This window comes from Ammodytes marinus (genome assembly GCF_949987685.1).
Source record: "Ammodytes marinus genome assembly, chromosome: 14".
Lineage (NCBI taxonomy): Eukaryota > Metazoa > Chordata > Actinopteri > Uranoscopiformes > Ammodytidae > Ammodytes > Ammodytes marinus.
In genome coordinates, this window is record NC_137218.1 from 21,719,849 (window position 1) to 21,738,974 (window position 19,126).

General features: G+C 41.3%; 1 protein-coding gene across 3 annotated transcripts; it reads left to right on the top strand.

The window, feature by feature from the left end:
• The first annotated feature begins 3,308 nt into the window (after positions 1 to 3,308).
• On the top strand, positions 3,309 to 19,077 carry esrra (estrogen-related receptor alpha). 3 transcript variants are annotated; one of them, XM_080041391.1, is made up of 8 exons: positions 3,309 to 3,514; positions 5,233 to 5,344; positions 10,053 to 10,436; positions 11,320 to 11,436; positions 11,565 to 11,678; positions 12,625 to 12,792; positions 13,241 to 13,510; positions 15,960 to 19,077. In XM_080041391.1, exons 3-8 carry the CDS (start codon positions 10,058 to 10,060, stop codon positions 16,211 to 16,213), a joined length of 1,302 nt encoding a protein of 433 aa, XP_079897517.1. In that variant the 5' UTR covers positions 3,309 to 3,514; positions 5,233 to 5,344; positions 10,053 to 10,057; the 3' UTR covers positions 16,214 to 19,077. The 3 variants fall into 3 exon arrangements, with proteins under 3 accessions (XP_079897517.1, XP_079897518.1, XP_079897519.1); XM_080041392.1 differs by lacking the exons at positions 3,309 to 3,514; positions 5,233 to 5,344 and adding an exon at positions 6,442 to 6,568; XM_080041393.1 differs by lacking the exons at positions 3,309 to 3,514; positions 5,233 to 5,344 and adding an exon at positions 8,533 to 8,540.
• Positions 19,078 to 19,126: the final 49 nt, after the last annotated feature.

Consider the following 19,126-nt stretch of genomic DNA (forward strand, 5'->3'; position numbering starts at 1 on the left):
AAAATAAGAATAAACCATATAAATGAATTAAAGTTACTAATTCAGATCACCCTCTCTATCTCTAAGTAAATGAATGCAGCTGTTATATATCCCTGACATAACCAGCAGATGGCACACACTGACACATTTATTGACCAAGACCAAGGGGTCCCAGACTGATTTATGTATACTTCCATATGTCCAAGGTCTTTGACTTAAATAGACTTGCCTTTTGTTTGTTAGTGACCCCTTTAATGATTTAAAATGGGACAGATTGTAGTATGCCTTCTGTCTCTCTAGCCAAATGTTTTTAAAAGGAGCAACAAAAAAAAAGGAAAAAAAAAGAAATGCAGGTGAGTGTTCATCTATATATCTACCCTTAGGAAATGTGACACTTTGCTGCAGGATATGTAAAAAAGAAAAAGGCAGCAGTTCTGGCTTTGCGATCAGGAAGTCAGCAGGCAGGGATGATGTGCTGTGGCAGTGGGTGACCTTTCAGTGGAGGACACACACTCAGCTGCTATAACGTCATCAGTACACAGTTCGCTGCAGTTTCCCTGCACTGCCACCAGAGGACAAATAATGGCTGGTGGTTGTAGTGCTGATGTAGGCTACACACTGCTGACCTGGATGTTAAAGGGAAAAGCCAACATATAGATGCTCCACAAAATATATTATTTCTACAATTTCACACGTTCTGGGTTTGCGCGCGTATTTCCTTCAGCTGAGTGACAGAGAGACAGATTGCAGTGACAGTGTCGTTTAGAGACAAATCCTGCAGCTGCTCCATGATGGGGACATTATCTAATTAACAAATGAGCACTTAGTCCATCAAACCTCTACACACTTATGGAGTTAGTCATTTCAGTGGACCGACACTCCCAAAAGTGTAAATGTAGCAAGCTGTTTTAGAGTGCACTATAAATTATAAATATAGTATAAATGCAGTAAGTAATAAGTAGGCCTAATCAAATAAAATAAAATCTTCTTTTATTTATATAGCCTAATATCACAAAAAAAACACTTGCCTCAGTGGGCTTCACAGTCCGTAATGAGTAAGTAAGTACAAGCGTAATAAGTAACAGCATGCATACATGTAACACATATATTACATTTTTCTGTTGTTCAGCTTTATTACCTTTCATGATTTACTCAAGTCCCATGTTCATCCATTTGATCAAGTCATCTGGTTGTTCACCTGTGGACCAGGAGAGACCAATGTGCTGTTTAGTCCAATCCAAATAAGAATGGAGTCCACTTTATGCAACTAATAATGATCCCATAGTGATCCAATGTGTTTTATGACCCACCGATGCAGTGCCCAGTGCTATTTGTGTACCACAGGCACAATGGTTTACTTGGTATTCACAGGGCTGAAGTGTGTGTGTGTGTGTGTGTGTGTGTGTGTGTGTGTGTGTGTGTGTGGTGGGGGGAGGGGAAGCGGGGTTACACCTGTCTGAGGTCACGACCTGCTGTAAGGAGCACCCTAGGGACCCCGACTGGCATTCAGAGTGTTCCTCCACTCCACTCCTTAGCTCTCTACATGGCTCGTACACATAACCATAAGCGACTACAAGCTGTCATGTGCAGGACAGCTGTGCTCACGATGCTCTAATAATACAGTCAATCCCCCCCCCAAACATAATCTTTCTATCAAAATTACAATTTGTCGGATTCTGCCCAAATCTAATGAACGTGGCACGGCCGGGTCTCGCCTCTAAAAAGGATGTGAATGCAGAGTCTGCAGCAGTGTGATGCAGCTCCGCAGAATTGCAGTGTCTGCAGCAGAGACGGAATGACCTTGCTTCAAGGTCGCAAGGACACTGCCGTCAGTTTTTCCTCTCATGCGCGCACCACGAAAAAAAAACCCTGTCCCGAGCCCAGCCGGCAGCATACATGTGACAACATCAAGACAAACACACACACAAAGACACAGACACACTCGGCTGTCCTGCACTCCTGACACGGCTGCGGGAACGCAAGTGTTAGTGTAGCGCTTATAGGTTTAAACAGACTCTAATTACTGCCAGATTATGCTCCTGTCTAGCTTCATCGAACGGTTGCCAACTAGGCTAGGTTTCTTTTTCATTCCAGATCCAATGTGCTCTTTCTGTTTCCTTTTTAAATCATAGTGCACGCGATTGTCAACTCTTCTGTGACAACTTCTCTTCTCTCCGTGCCAGCTGTTGCCAGGCATGCTGGGCAGCCTATTTCGAGGAAAAGCAGGTTAAGAAGTCAGTAGGCCTAGCTATCATATGAAACAAATCTCTGGTGATAGCCTATTTATATTTATAGGCTACTCATGAGATGTTTAATGACAAAGTTACTCTGAATATTATTTTTGATAGCGCATCTGGCACAATTGTAGGATGCCCCCCCCCCACCCCCCCCCCCCGCTTAAACCACTATCCCTTGATTATCCCATTGGAGTGATCCCCTGATCTCCTCTTCCTTGGCTCCTGTCCAAACTGTGTAGCCGGTGGAGTGAGCCGGGTCAGCGTCACAAGATCGACAGCATGACTACATTTTCCATAGAGGTGTGCTGCTGCAGAAGCCATGCAGCCTATACTCTTTTGATTCTTCCTGCAGCAGTAATAAAAAAGTATCTTCATAACAATCACTGTAGCCCAATGTTGCCTATTGTATTTTTTTTGTTTTTAATGCTAAAAACAAAATTCAGACAAGACAAGGTAAAAAAGGGATCTTACGTTTAAACGCATGAAATAGCCATAGTATTTGTTTCTATGGGAATTTCGTGATTTTTTAATTTTTTTGTGTTTTTTGTTTGTTGCTTTTTTAAGAAAATGTCCATATTGGGTATGATTTGTAGACATATTACACTGGGATTAACATACACTGTCATGACGAGTATTTTTTTCCTCACGAGTTGCGGGCCCTGAATATAATGCTGATGACGCTGGTGGAAGGTGCGTGTGGACGTAACGGAGACACAGCGGACGCAAACTGGGCAAAGGGAGGAGATAAGGCACGGGACAGGGGCCTACGTCACCGAGCTCTGTTAAGCTAGCGGGGCAACCACCGGAAGTTATTTAGTTTGAGCGATTCGTGTTCACTTTGGTACATTTAGCAGTTGTGTTATTACGGGGAGTATATTGCATATTCAGGTAGTAAGAAATTAAATCACTCAGATTGTATCAGAATATGCCTTCCTCGGGGAGAGTTAAAATTATCTGAGTCGACACGAAGTTTTATTGTGAAATCCTGTAGCAGACCGGATGGTGCGGTGTCATTTTTGTAAATCTTGACGCTACTGTGCAACTACAACCTCGGTGGTGGCAGCCGAAGACGACAAATTATAACACCAGTGTACGGAGCCCGAGCTGGCGGATAAGACACTGTTGTTATCACCTTATTATCCGGTAACGATAGTGATGCGATGTGAGGACCCCTGCTCAGCTTGGACAGCGCCGTTGAGCCGGATAAACCGACGGTGGACTTGCCAGTCGCAAAGACTTGACTGACTTCAGATTTAAAAAACACACACAACAACCCTGCGATGTTTTTACATTTCTCAGTAAGTACATTTTCTTTGCCGTACAACGCAGATGCAGAGCAGCATTCAGTGGGGTTTGGGCTATTGTCGAGCGTTTTAAAAAATCGTGTTATTATTATTCTGTCTGCGGAGATGTCAGCTGTCTTAACGGTAGCCTGACGTGCATGCACGATTCGCCTGGCAGAGCTAAGTTCGCGTGGCCACGTTATCGGGGGAAGGGGCACGAGCCGCTGAATAAATATTTAATACATTGTGTAATAATTTGCAGCACAAGCTTCGTGTCCCGGGTAACACCCCGGTCGTCAACTAAGGTCTGATTCACACGTAAATAAATGCTATTAAACTCGTTACATGCAATGGGCTAATGCTTCAAACGTCGATAAACCCCCCACTACGTCTTCATAAACGGGATGCACGTTCACTTCTTGAGTGCATCAAGAATGCTGAGCCGTGGTGGAATACAATGCAGCTGATAAATGTCCTCATTATGGCTCGCTGCATGTCGTCTAAACTCAAAAAAGGCGAGTCCTATTAGGGCAAATATAACATCCCTACACACTTTACATTTCTATATGCAGGCTATCTTTATTTTCAACCCCCGCGCCCCCGAGTCATTCTTCTGTCCGGTTTTAACACACTGAACTCTGCAAGTCACCGAGCCTGCTGCTGGACCAGGATTGAGGTCACTGATTTGAAGGCATAATCCACTATGGCAATTAACCTTTCACCGGTCCAAGAATCAGCAGGCAAGGTCACCCCTGGGTGCCGTTCTCGCCGTCTCCACAGTGCGCCGCATTTAAAAGGCTCAAACTGAGTTTTTATGTACAGTGTGTCAGTGTGATGCACTATCAGTGTCAAAGACCGCACTAACAAAAGTATGATAAGACAGCTTTAAAGCCTCTAAAGATAAAGGAAGGAATGCTTCATGTGCTGTGACTTATGATTTTTCATTTATGGGCAGTATGTGTTTTGAGGAATAACAATTGTCAGCTCCAGGGAATTTCGGGATTTATGCCAATTTGTTTAATTGTTTGCTCTAATAAAATAATCTATATCCATGCCTCTTTCATTTAAAAGAAGCATATTCTTTGAAATATTACTCAAAATGAATAAATAAAGTTGTCAGTTGTGATCACTTCCAAATAACATGACAGCTGGTTTCTGCATATTACAGTTTAAAGTAACTACAAATCTACAGTCATATTATTAACACTCAAGTGTCCTTTGGACTGCTTAATTCATTAATGTTTATTAATACACAGCCGCTTTAATTATTTACAGGGAGCTATCTATCGCCAAACTTCAGCTTATGACTTTGTATGAGTGAGAGACAAGGTGTTGGCTTTACTCTGTCTGTCCTTCAAGCATTCCTGTGACTGTGACCTTTGGAGTGTGTCACGCAGCGTAAGGGGGGAGGGTACTCGAGCAGCACAGAGAAATCTGGATAGATACAGTGGAATATGTCTTTTGTAAAGGAAAAAACGTCAGTGTTCCGTTTATACATAAGACGTACCATAGGGGAAGGTTTTCTCCGGTACACGTGAAGATTGGCACTGCTGTTTCTGCTAGGAGGCTTTTAATAATGTAATATGAACTAATACTAGCTCTCTGACACTGTGGTTATTACGAGACTGGAGAGTATGTAACCATTAAAATGACAAACTGCCGGTGGGAACATGAAAAGGGACTTTGGCTGTAAGTTATGTGGCGGCGGCACTCACCTTTTGCTTACTTTGCAGGTGTCCTGAGAACTGCAGACTTCATCCCAAAGCAATACACTGAGCCACCACCGGGAGTCACACACACAAATACTGTATATAGAGGCTTCAAACTCCTGTCCAGCAAAAACAGGTAATCTGTCTTCACATCACTTTTTATGTTGATGAAATATTATGCTATGCTCTCCCTCTAGGATTGTGTCTGTTACTTGTGTCATAAGCCCACCCACCTCACAATTCAGTTTTATCTGGCAGCGTTAACGTCTTCAGAAAATACCCGTAGATAGAGTGATACTTTATTTATCTCTAAGGAAATTCTGAGGGCCAAAGAGAGAAACGGCAAAAAACTAAAGGCTTATCAATTCACTATCCAAAAAGTGTCACAAGTGGCTTGCGATAGCGCAGTGTGCTTCATTCTGTTGCAATCGAGCAGATCACAGACCTTTTGAAATAGTGGGAGGTGATTGCCCTGCATGTCCCAAAAGGATAAATGATGAATAAGTAGACCTACTGTACAGAGGGGTCAGAGGATTACTCACACATTAAATAGTACCATCCATTGTGAGAGTGTCCAAACTCAAGTGTGATGACAGAGGAGTGGTCCATGTCTCAGTCAGAGGGGCCATGATGATGCCCCACCTGTGAAGTTCTTAGTTTTTTGGGAGGCTGACTGTGTGCAGCTTTCTGCACAGATTTGAACTTGTGCCTCACACAACACAACAGGATGCCGGATGCATGGAACACCAATTATATTAATACCACTCACCATAGGTAGGCCTAACACAAACTCTCTTTTGTAGTCTGTCATGTATAATGATTGAACACTTTTGATTTGTGGCTAATAACACTGATAGAAGGTCCATTTATGACCCTACCAGTCGGCTTATTATAGGCCTAGCCTATATCAAGTGTACAATTAGGATTGGACATATTTCCCAAATGTCAGATACGGTTTTTTATCTTATAAACTCTAAAATTAGTGCAGGATAGTGTATGACATACACGCTTATTAAATAATTTAACGTGTAGGCTACTAATATTCAGTTAGTTTGGCAGTCAAGCAATGATGAAAGCTGCTTTGGTTGGGTAACAGTTTCTGTTATCTGTGTTGCAGAGCCACAGTCCTCCGTGACCTAATGTGTTTAAGCCACAGCATAGCCGTCCATACTCACCTAGAAGCTCTTAGCATAACAGTGTTAGGTAAAGGCGAGTGTAGCCCGGCCCATCTCAACACAACACACATACGACACGAGCTAGCAGGCGCTGGCACTGTGGAAACCCGAGTGTTTCGGCCAAAACCTGTGCCATGATATCGCCCCGTGGAGAAGCTTAAGTGCGTACTAGTCTCCGTTCTCAGGTAAGATGCAGCCTCGCCCGGGTTAGAGGGACAAAAATAAACATGGGGCCCAGGAGGAGAGAGCTGGTCAGGCAGGATTAACGCTAGCCACTGCTAGCTCACTTAGCCGGGGGCAGCTAACCAACAGTTATCGTAATCGGTTGAGGCTAATGCTAACACTACTCATAACATGCTGATAGGCTACATGAGTTTACTGTACACACGACACGTTTATGTGGCAAATGAATAACATAACAAAGCATTGTGGACAACCTCAGTTGTTTTTATAAACTGTTCAACCAGTTTTAATTAAACCAGTAGTACCAACACAGCTATTATCGCCTCCTTTTTTGTTCCTCATTTGCCTGAAGCAGATGTGGAGTTGACCAGTGGAGGTGCACAGGGATTAGGGATACTTGATTGTCTGCTACAAATCTGTGCAAAAACGGATTAATTTTGATTATCTCATGTAGGCTACTAGTACTGATGTTATTGGCTGAACCACTTCCAGAGCTTGTAATCTCAGTCCAAGTAAACTAAACTTTAAACAGGCTAGGTTTGTACCCCCCTCCTCCTTGATGCATGCCAAACAGAGCTACCATCAAATCCAGGGGGGGCAAACTCCAAGGAACGTGTTAACTGCCAGCTAGGCCTGATATACTGTATGTTGATTATCTGTAGTAGCAATAAATATGATAATGGCATAATTGGTTTGCAATAAGTGATACGTGGCACACGTTTGAAGTTCTTCACTTAGTGTGATGAACTCAGGCTGACAGCTACAAGTCTCAATCTAAACTATACATACCATAAACCATATTATTTCCCTATAATACATATTGTATTGTGTATATGTTACAGCACATGCACTGTGAGATTGCCACATCCAGGAACTGACGTCAACACAATGAGATCCTCCTCCCTGTTCATTTTGACTTGTTGGGTCTTGAGCCCGGAATTGAAGAGCGTTGATGACGTACCTTCAAATCAGATTTCTATGCACATTTAGGAGGATCCATTCAAAAGGACAGAGTGGACCTGGGTGTTAAGTTGTCTGTAGAGGCTTGCTCATTTCTTTGTTGCGATAAACAAGTAATAACATATATTCACAGTCCTGCAGATTGACATACACCAAAGGACAGGACTGAGCTCGTATTTAAAGACTTGCATGTCAGTGTTTTATTTCCTGGAGTGAAAATGAAAATGAAGGTAAAACAGGAAAAATAATTATCTATCCATATTACTCAATTGCACCGAATTCAATGTAATTTAATGTTAACTCTAACATTACATACAAAAAGGCAAATAAAGTCGGCGATTATGGAGAACAGGTGTTGTCAAAATCACTTTTGTCAAAATCAGTGAATAACTCATCACAATCCTCCACTTGTCCGTACTGTTTGTGCGCTGAATAAATCTGATGTTAATACACAGCCAAGGCTCTTTAAACTGGTATGTAAACAAAGTGGCCCACCGTAGCTAGCAACATGCCCATTTACAGAGCTTAGTCTGTGTATTAACACGGTATTGTTTTTACAGATTCAGGTAGATGATTGTAAGGAGATATTTACTGCTTTTGACAAAAAAGCGATTTTGACAACAATCCTTCACCAGAATCGCTGACTCCACCTTTTAATAAGACTAAACACCCATACATGTATTTAATCAGGTTAGTGACCCGTAGTAATGTGTACAGAACATATGACTTTGTATTGTTGTCATTGTGGGCAGGGCGAGAGATTGCAGCATTTTGAACCAGCCCTAAGCAATGCATCTCTGAAAATAACTGAAACTGGAATATTAACCCAGCTGTGAATGAGAGGGAAAAAAGGGGATGGTATTGCAAAGGATTTCCAGTGTGTGTGTGTGCGCGAGGAAATGACAAGTCACTTTCAGGTCTTAACTGGATTGAGGCTATTTAGGCTGCAGAGATCTCATCCCATCGTCCTCTCTCAGTCAACTATTGGGTTGGAACAAGAGCACAATTGTGCAAGTAAGGCTCTGCAGACACACAGACGTGTCACACACAACACTCCATTACTCTGCCCTGTTGTTCCCTTTTCACCCTTTTGTCTGGTCCCTTGGAGTGCTGATGATAAAGTCAACTTAACAGCAGCAGAACCTATTTGTCTATCATCGTTAGCTAAGACTGACAGTGTAACCAAACATGAATAATTTGCCTTTGTTTGGCTACACAGTACACTGACTGGGTGTCTGTATAGGGGTGTAATTACAGGAGTGATACACCTACGTTCTGAATTAATAATTACCATCATTTGGACTGTGCAGGCAGAGAAGTGGTTGTACATTTTCACCCACGTATGTTAGTGAAAGTTACTTGAATGCAAGAAACCTCCTGACTCATACCTTTTTCGATATATAGAGAGATTAGACTGCTTTTGGATAATTATCTTACTTATACCGGCTGCACTGTATTATTGACATTAATAACCATAACAGTTGGCATTAAAACTCCCTGGAGGAAAACAAATTGTGTTTTTATTTTACTGTCGGAAGCTTGTTGCAGTTTGATTTTCACATTTGTGGCAATCTTGCACTTATATACTGACTGAATGATGCTGAAACTGAGGAATATTTGTATGTTGTGTCACTCTTATTGTGATGGAGGAGACATTTTCCTATGGACTTAAAGACAAACATTGGTTGAAAAGTGGCCGTTTTGAAACTTCTTCTGTCCTCTGCAGAGCTGCATGCTATCACACAGATTCTGTATGGGTGCAATACACATTAACTATGATTTTGGACTCATGAGCCTTTTGTGTCCTTGTATTTCGATGCATACTTCACACATCATTGCAAGGTATTTACCACACTGTAATTAAATTAAAGAATTACAGACTAGACAGCCTTTGGCAGACACACGCAGGTTGCTGCAGTACTCTTACAAGTTATGTGTCTGGTCACTGTACATCATGAGCACAGCGACCTTCATCCTGTCACCTTGACTATTTTAATGTTTAGTAATGTCGCACACAAAGACTTTGCACTGTGGGGGCTGGTATGGTTTTATTTTAGACGTGACAGTTTCTGGTTTGGTGAATCTAAGTTGTTACTGATGGCTCAAAACGCCTAACTGAGGGGAAAATTGTACACACAGCACAGGGACAAAACTAGAGAGGGAACATGCAATTCCTTTAGTGATGTTAGCCTGCTGATTATGCAAAATCCAGTCCATTCTGACAGCATCAGAGAACTGCAGTGATTGTCATTATGGAAATGCCAATCTGCGTAGATGAAAGTTATGATTCTTTTCAAGTAGGCAGAGATACAACAATCTGAAAATATCACATTGCATTTTTTTTTTCTAATACATGAACGTAATCTGACCTGTGCCATGTCTGTTAGTAAAAGCCCTTTTTTTCTTTATCAGATAGCATGAAGATAGTTTAAAGGCTTAGTTTACTTCAAGATGTAAGGTAAAAGGTTGTGTGATTTTATTTATTTATTTTCCCCCTTTCTTTGTTGTTTATTCCTTCCCCTGCAGACATCATGTCTTCCAGGGAGCGTCGGCCAGACGTCTACATAAAGGCAGAACCGAGCAGTCCAGAGGGGGGTGGTGGAGGCCGGACCAGCCCTGGTGGAGCGTCCTCTGACTCCTCTCAGAGTGGAGGTGGTGGAATCAGAGGGGACGGTGTTAAACGTTACTCCCCGCCACTCTACACGCCGGCCCTGCGCTGCCACTTCAAAGACGAGGCCGGTGATGGGGCGGAGGAGGGCTCCACTGGAAATGGAGCAGGCCGATGCAAGTACGCTCTCAGCACTCTCCCCAAGAGGCTGTGCTTAGTATGTGGGGACGTGGCCTCGGGTTACCACTACGGTGTGGCGTCATGTGAGGCCTGCAAAGCATTCTTCAAGAGAACCATCCAAGGTGTGTGATGTTTGAGTGTTTTCCTCTCACGCCTTCTGAAATTACATTTTGTTGGAGTACTGTCATGTCAAATGTGGAGCCTTTTGTATGACACTGACCAGTATTGACCACCAACGTCTGAGCAACAAATTATCAAATAATATTTCAGATTATCTGCAATTCTTTTTTTCACACACAGCTGCACACTATGTATTCCATTAAGGGCTTTTATTTAACTCAGACCGACCTAACAGCTACGTAAAGGTAGTTATAAATTACCAATTAGATATAGTAATGTATACAGAAGTTGAATATAATTTGATTTTATCATAGACATTTTTTATTAAGTCTAAAATGCTCCTTATACCTTTAAATTATATTGTAGTGTTCTTGCCTTGCTGACCTCTGTGAACTCATTATGAACATTTATGTATTTTAGTGCTGACAAACAGGAAGTGTATTACACCTATGTGAGGGCTGGTATAGTTGTAATGTAGGGCACTCAAATAATGTTTTTTTTTTTATTAATTGTTTATTTATTTAATTGTAACTGGTACCAACCAAATAAAATATCCATTTGTTACCAATCAGAACCAGTTAAGAGTCCCAACATCCCAAGTCTTCTCATTAGGGGAAAATTATGACTGAGTGACTAGGGGCCCACATCACATTCTAACAGTGTTATTGTTTAACACGCTTCGGTACACTGTCCCGACAACCACCCTGTCTGGTTTATACTGGTCTGTTAAACTAAAACCATGACCACTCTGCAGTTATTATACTGTATGTATGTGGGGAAACTTAGTGGATAGGTTAGCTTGTGTTGTTTTCAATCAGTAGATTGGTGTAACTGTACCTGAAAAATCCGAACGGTTATAACGATATTTTCTGTTCCTCTTTAAAGGCAACATTGAATATAGCTGTCCAGCATCGAATGAGTGTGAGATCACCAAGAGGCGCAGAAAGGCTTGTCAGGCATGCCGCTTCACCAAGTGCCTCAAAGTAGGCATGCTGAAAGAGGGTGAGTGTTCATGCTGTGCAGAAGCCCTTTGATGTGATATCTGAAAAGTCTTTATTCTACTCTTTGCAATATGGTAGATTTGTTTTTCTGGCATTGATCTTAATGATGCATTTTTCCCCCCAATACAGGAGTTCGTCTCGACAGGGTCAGAGGGGGAAGGCAGAAATACAAAAGGCGCCCAGAAGTGGAGAATGCAACATACCAGAGTGCCCCTCTACCACTGACAAAGGAGAGTGAAAAAGGTGGGATTTACATTACTGTCTAATCATCCATCACTTGGTATAATACCATTCCATAACCAATGTGTGCTAATGTGATGAAAAGTGGCTCAATAACACATTTTAACTTATCACTCAGAGCTGAAAGACTGTTTCAATCTGGAAAGGTGCAATCAACCCACACATTAACTATACAGTATATGAAAATGACCTATCATAGCTGGAAATGGGTTTTTATTTATTTGATTTTTCTGCAGTGAAAGTTGCCCGGCAACACATTATCAGTCGTCAATTGATTATGTTCTGACAATCTACATAAAACTGAACAGCAGCTGTGTTCAGCCAATTAACATCACAGACAAACAAATCTTAGCGAGCCCACCACGGGGCACTTCTGAATCAAAGGTAGAGATAAGGAGGTCTATCAGCTTGGAGTTGAACACTTTCTCTCTTTTTAACCTGAGACGCTGAGTGTTCCTCACAATATAAGACATATGCTTGGTGGGCAAAATGAGATGCCCAGAGCATAAGACACAAGAAACACATAGAATGTTTCAATCTATTGTAATTGATTAGAAAACGGCACCCTCTACTGCCTAAAAGTGGTTGTCTGATTTTGTCTGACTTATTGAGTCAGCAATACTCGAATGAAATACTGGAACTGTGCTAAAGTGCAAATATTTAGTCGGAGTCTTACTCGGAGCTCTTGACTCACATTAATCTATCTGAGGAGTTATTTGAAGCCAAAATGGTTATTTAATTTTATAATAATGTCTGTTAATAAGGAGACAGATTTAAAGCCTATATTTGAAATAGAGATAAGGGAACTTAAAGCATGAATACAGTGCAGTAAAAAGAGTGATTACAGAGTTGATCATTTAGGTATCAGTCAGTCTAAGGTGCACTGTACTGTACACTGCAAGTTCGATTTGTGCATCATATTAATCCATGGTTTGATTTCTGTCTACAGGTTCCTCCAACATCATCGTGTCCCACCTCTTAGTGGCCGAGCCAGAGAAGTTATTTGCCATGCCTGACCCTCTGCAGCCCGACACAGCCCAGCGCACGCTCACCACCCTCTGTGACCTCGCCGACCGAGAACTGGTCGTCATCATCGGCTGGGCCAAACACATTCCTGGTAAGAGATGGGGAATGCAGGGATGCCTTGGCAGCAGTGGAAGAGATGTTGTGGTCCACTGTTTCTTTCAAGCAACAGACTTGATTTATTTTTACTGGAGTAGAATACTGATCATTATAAATGGCCTGCGTCAACCTCTGATGGCAGAACTGCGTATTTTATAGGTACAACAAAATTAAAAAGATGTTGAACTTTTGCAGTGCTTTGCTGTTATAATTGATATGCATCCTTGGTTTTAATGAAAGGCGCTATATAAATAAATCAGATTTATTATTATTATAACATCCAGAGCTGGGTCACCAGCTGCTTACAGTAAGTCGCCCATTATTTTGCTACTCTAAAGAAATGGGACCAGGGCTTGCTGTGTCAGTTGAAACCACAAAATGTCAACCTATTTGCCTCATCTGCATTTAAATTCCTCTGTGTGTGTCTGTCTACTCCCCTGCAGGCTTCCTGTCACTGTCCCTGGCAGACCAGATGTCCGTGCTGCAGTCGGTGTGGCTGGAGGTGCTGGTGCTGGGTGTAGCCTACCGCTCGCTCAGCTGTGAGGACGAGGTGGTGTTCGCAGAGGATTTCGTCCTGGATGAGGAGATGTCACGTGTTGCTGGACTGACAGAGCTAAACGCAGCAATCAGTCAACTCGCTCGCCGTTTCCGATCACTCAACGTGGACCGGGAAGAATTTGTCATGCTAAAAGCCATCGCACTCACTAACTCAGGTACTTACACTGGTGTATTTAAACCGTTATGCAAACATATAGATTGTACTCTGCATTTTGACAAACCAACATTTACTTGCATATCATAGAACTAGTTTCAAACTAATAGTAAAGCACTATTAACAGTAGTGTGCTTTGTTTTAGACCATAATGAAATTGCCCAAAAGTGTTCTCAAGTGGTACTGATCACATCAGTTTACTTCAACGTTTTATAGTGTAGTCACCCCATCTTGTAAGAAATTAAGATTGTCTCCACCGACATCAGAGAAAACCCTAACCATAATACGTTTTAATGGGCAGGACTTACCACCTCCACTAACAATTTTGGGGGAAATCTTAATAATACAATAACACAATTATTTTAGACTTTTAACCACTATTTGATTGGTGCAATACAATGTATTGTATTAGTATAATCTACAGTTGTGTTTTTATGTCTCCCCATACATATGCTGCGGTCTATACGTCTCGGAAGTGGAAAATTGTCCGTTGTAATTAAACATCAGACCTCAATGTCGGGGTAGATGGATATGCTCCCAGATCACGAGTAGGAACTCCGACTTTAAACGGTGTTCCAGACGTATTTTCCTAGTAGTAGGTTGAAAGAAATACGACTTCCCAGTAGTCTGGAATGCTTTTAGGTCGGATATTGGAAATTACACCTAGGAAATCCTCTACTTCCGAGTCGTATTGTCGCAGCATTAGATAGCTGGTTATAATCAGTCCTGGTCTTACTGCTTAGTGTGGCATTGGTACAACAAAAACCGCAGATTAGCGGAAAGGGGGCAGACAAGTGTCTCCTGTCCTTCCTTATAGCTTGATGGGATTAGGTGTATGTCTGCAACACAGAGCCCATGGAGAAAGATCTTGTATTGCCAGTGTAAGGTGCAGTGACTGCCCCTGCAAAATACAAGACAATTGGATTTCTAAATGGCTTCTAGTCTTCTGCAAGCAGATCTACCATTACAGACACACAATGTAGAGTAGAAATGAGTTTATTAATTGTGGCAGGTTTGCCAGTCATAACTTTTAGAAGACATCCCACAAAGATATATTGAAGATAACGGCCCACAGCTGATCATCTAGCATGTCCTGCTTGAACTGATTGTTTTGTAAACAAAGGCTGCCGTTAGTTATTATTAGGGCTGTCAAAATTAACGCGTTAACGCAGGGTGATTAATTTCTGGAATTAACACGTTCATTTTTTTAACGCAATTAACACGTGCAGAATGATCCGCCCCGTACATCCCACCGGCTCTGCACTACAGTCACTCTAACGTTGTGGCTGACCCAGGATCAGTCGCTGCGCGCAGCCAAACAGCAGCACGTTAACCTGTGCCGTGTTTTAAACCGCTAAAGGCCACGTCTGTGTTGCGGGCATAGATAGTATATAAAATCAACTGCCGCAGGTGGCAGTTGATGTCGAAGCAACAGGAGGAGAAACATTGGTTGCGTTCCGAATCGCATACTTTCTACGCAGAAAAAAGATTTAGGATGTCCCGATTCTTGTGGCCAGATTTAGGATGGTTAGAAGTACCCGGATGTCCTACTTCATGCGGCCAAGATTGTTAGTGTTGAAAAGTGCATCCTATTTGGGCGATTCTGACCCACAATCCAGTGCGCACATGATGTGACGTAACATCGACGAAGCCTCCATATGAAAACAAACGGGGATGCGACGGATATAAAAGCAAGAGGCAAGATCAAGGCGCAATGTTATGATGAAATAAGAGAGAAAAGTATGTCCCAATAGTATGCCTACTGCATCCTAACTAGATTATTTTTATCGTTGGATGTAGTATGTAGAATAGAAAAAAGAAAGAGTATGCGATTTGGAACGCAACCATAGTCCACTCTCTTCAGAGGTGTGTGTGATTAGACATCAACATAACGTCGGCTTCCTGGCACATACTGTATGAACAGTCCCCTAGGACGTGGTCGCGCATACAAACACACACCGCGGACTGTAATCAAGTTGTATTCAAGAATGCACAACCTATAGATTCACCAAATAAATGCCATTATATAGCCTATATTTGCCCAAAGACATAGTAAAGAGACAGACAAATTGAATTATGGTGTGGTAGGTATATATTTTAGTTTGATTTAAATTTATTTTCAATATTAAAACCATCATTTGGATTTTCAATGAATAAACTTACTCATTTTAAATGTACATATCCACCTTCTGTCATTTATCTTTCCGTTCATACAACAATATACAGAGAAAATTCGAATTTTTCGGGCATATTTCGAATGGTAAAATGAATCGTGATTAATCCACAGAATCCTGTGATTAATCTGATTAAAAACTGTAATCGTTTGACAGCCCTAGTTATTATTTGTGGTTGGTTACTGAGCAACGGGCTTTCTTTCTGTAGCAAAAGCTGAGCAAATGTTAACCCCCTGACACATTGCCTGACCATGCGCCCCCTGCTGTTTGCTTCAGACTCTGTTTACATCGAGGACATGGATGCGGTGCAGAAGCTGCGAGACCTTCTCCACCAGGCCCTGCTGGAGCTGGAGTGTCAGCGGCGCCCGGACGACCCCCAGCGGGCTGGACGCCTCCTTCTAACATTGCCCCTCCTCCGACAAACTGCCGGCCGCGCTCTTACCACTTTCTACAGCATCAAGACCCGGGGTGGTGTTCCCATGCACAAACTATTCCTGGAGATGCTGGAAGCCATGATGGACTCGCCTTAGAGTGTAGAGCAGCCCATGTAAAGAGTATGCAGGGAATGACCCAACAGAGATGTAGTCTTCAAGAGTGGACGAGTGGTTTGTGAGAATGAAAGATTTTATTAGATAATTCAAAATTGAGGGAATGGACCTTTCCTTTTTTTCCTGAGCTACACAAAGAAAGGAAAAGACTATGAGAAAAGGAACCTTGTATTCATGTCCCTAAGTGGGAATTGATTATTTAGAGTACGTAACTGCCAACTTCACTAAAAGGCTACAAGATCCAAGAGTGCAAATATGTATCATGAATGCCAGAAAACTTCTGTTTCAACTTTTTCCATGACGTGTTCCATCACAGCATTGATCTGCAGTTGCATAACCGCTGAAGATTTAGGTACCCAAGAAAAGACTTTAATCATATGGCTTTTGAACTGTTTCAAATCATGTAAGATCAACTCATAAAAGCCATAATAACATATCTGGTCAAAGACTTGAGTCAGTATAGGGTCAGATTGACATGCACATGGAGTGCTTGTATTCTATAGTTTAGTGTGCCGTTGTAGGCAAATTCATAGGAATTACTTGCAATATGTTAAAAGCAATATAACGACTCGATTATTGTCCATCACATTTAAAATGTGGATACAATGGTGAGACATCTAGTTGTATGTGTCTGTCAGTGGTTCTCCGCTCTCAGGACCCAGAAGTGTTGATTTAAAAAAAATGAATTCTAGTTTCTAATAGAGACTGGATTGGGTCACGGATGCCCAGTGAGTAAATTGAAAAATCTGCGAAGAGAGCTGACTACCAGCACTTCTGGGGTTAAATCCTGGAGTTGGTAACCACTGGTGTACACAGCAGGTGCAGGATTCTTTATAAAAGGCTGTGCAATCGATCTGTAGTCCAGCAGGAGCACATATGAAGAGTGTGTGCTCGTGAAATGCTCTACTTGGAAATTGATATATTCAGTGTTGTATGTAAATCTTATTGGGACGGAAAAAAACTGGCTTCCATACATGCAAGCGTGTGTGTTCGTAATGCAGTCCGAACCAATGAGCTGCACTGAGATCAGGGAAGTTCGCAACTCTTTGACATTAAAGCCAGTGTGGCAACTACAGCGGTTAGAAAAGAAAATGCATATGCCTCATCTGCTTTTTTGTACTATCCTCCTTCACTAGATCTCACCACTGTTTGACTTCAGCAGCTGTGTTGATCAAATATAAAGGTCAGACCTGTTTGATTTATGGACTATAATGTCTAACACTAACCTATATGATTGATAGGTGAATGGTGAGTTTGCTGCATTTTTTGCAGCAGTGAAGTACGTTCTATAAAAGCTCTCATTTGTTTCAATGTTAGATCCCTCCTTTGTGTTGAACTTGAACATGTGAGTGCGCGCAATGGGCTCAGGACAACAAGAAATGCAACATATGCAACTTCTTTCTTTTAGATGTTGAAAACCTCTCTGAGAATTTTCTGAAAGTCCTACTCATTGTTCAGCAGGTTTGTATACTTACGATAGAAATGGTCATCATAGTGAGCTTCACATGCAGTGTAAGGCTACGGTATCTGATTTCAAAATCAGATCCAAAAAAATATTGTGTGGCCAAAGGGCCATTAATCTTTTAGCCATGTACAGTCCCATTTAAATTAACGGAAACATGCAATTTATAGTGGAAGATAATAAAGCCAGCAAATGTGATACAACTTCCCCATTAGGATATTTGTGCAGCTTACAGTGTTCTGACATTTGTAAAGACTTGAATCTTGCTTTTTCATACATTTTCCTTTCTAGGATTTAAGGGTATTTTATTAACATTGTGACATTGTTGTGGGTTTGGTAATGAAATTAAGCTTTCCATTCAGGATATTATGAATACTATTTTTATTTTTATTTAAATGTAAGCAGTAGTGTGTTTTCTTAAGCCGATTGTCATTTTAGGGGATCAATTTACATTGCTATATAGATTAAGCAGCTTGGTAAGGCTACAGAGGGCTACCTCAGGAGGCAGATTAAGCCAGATGGCCAAATACCTGTGGAGACAAAAGTAATTGTTGATCTTTTGATTTATCAGTTTGAATATTGGTTTTTCTGAATGTTTTGCAAACACCTGAGATCATTTCTTCCTTTGTTTTCATAATGTTAAGGTTTATATGGCTCAACAATCATTCTTTAGACGATTCCCCATGGTACAAAGTGTGTCACAGTCTGTGTGGTTTAACAGGGAAAATGATGCAGCTAGACAACAGTGGAGGTATTGTAACACACAGCTTTTATTTTGTTAACAGTTAGGACTATGGATTTGTTTACCAATCTAATTACTCAAATAGTTCTCTAAATTGTTCAAGTTCCTCCATATTAACTTGTTCATTTACACAAAGGTAGATTTTAATTTGCAAACATGCTTTAGGTACGGTGGGGCACGGTGAAGGCAGGGTCATTTGCAATGTCACTGTTAAAATTATACAGTCATCATTTGTAGTTTTATTAAATATGTGCGCATTAATATAAATGAGCAATACAATAAATTACCAAACCTCACACATTTCCTTGTATAGCCACAGTGTACATTTAACATTGCCAGTTATAATGAAGAATAGTTACTAAACGTTATATTATTTAGAAGTTCAAATCAATGTTTGTATTTTGAAAGACTATTTAAATGATTAAATTCTATTTTTTACTCAATTTACTGTTGTTTGTTGACACTGCTTTATTTTTTGTGTGTGATATTGGCTGTGAATTTTTGTGTGTAGGCTACTTTTTTGTTTGTTTTTGTTTCATTTAGATTGAAGAGTTTGAAGTCCTTGTCTAAACATGTCCAAACAATCACTGTGAAAAAAGTGAGATCTTCCACTGTCTGACGCAACAGGGAGTGGAATATTGTAGGTGCTTTGTGTTGTGTAATAAAATGGACACACCACCACCACCACATA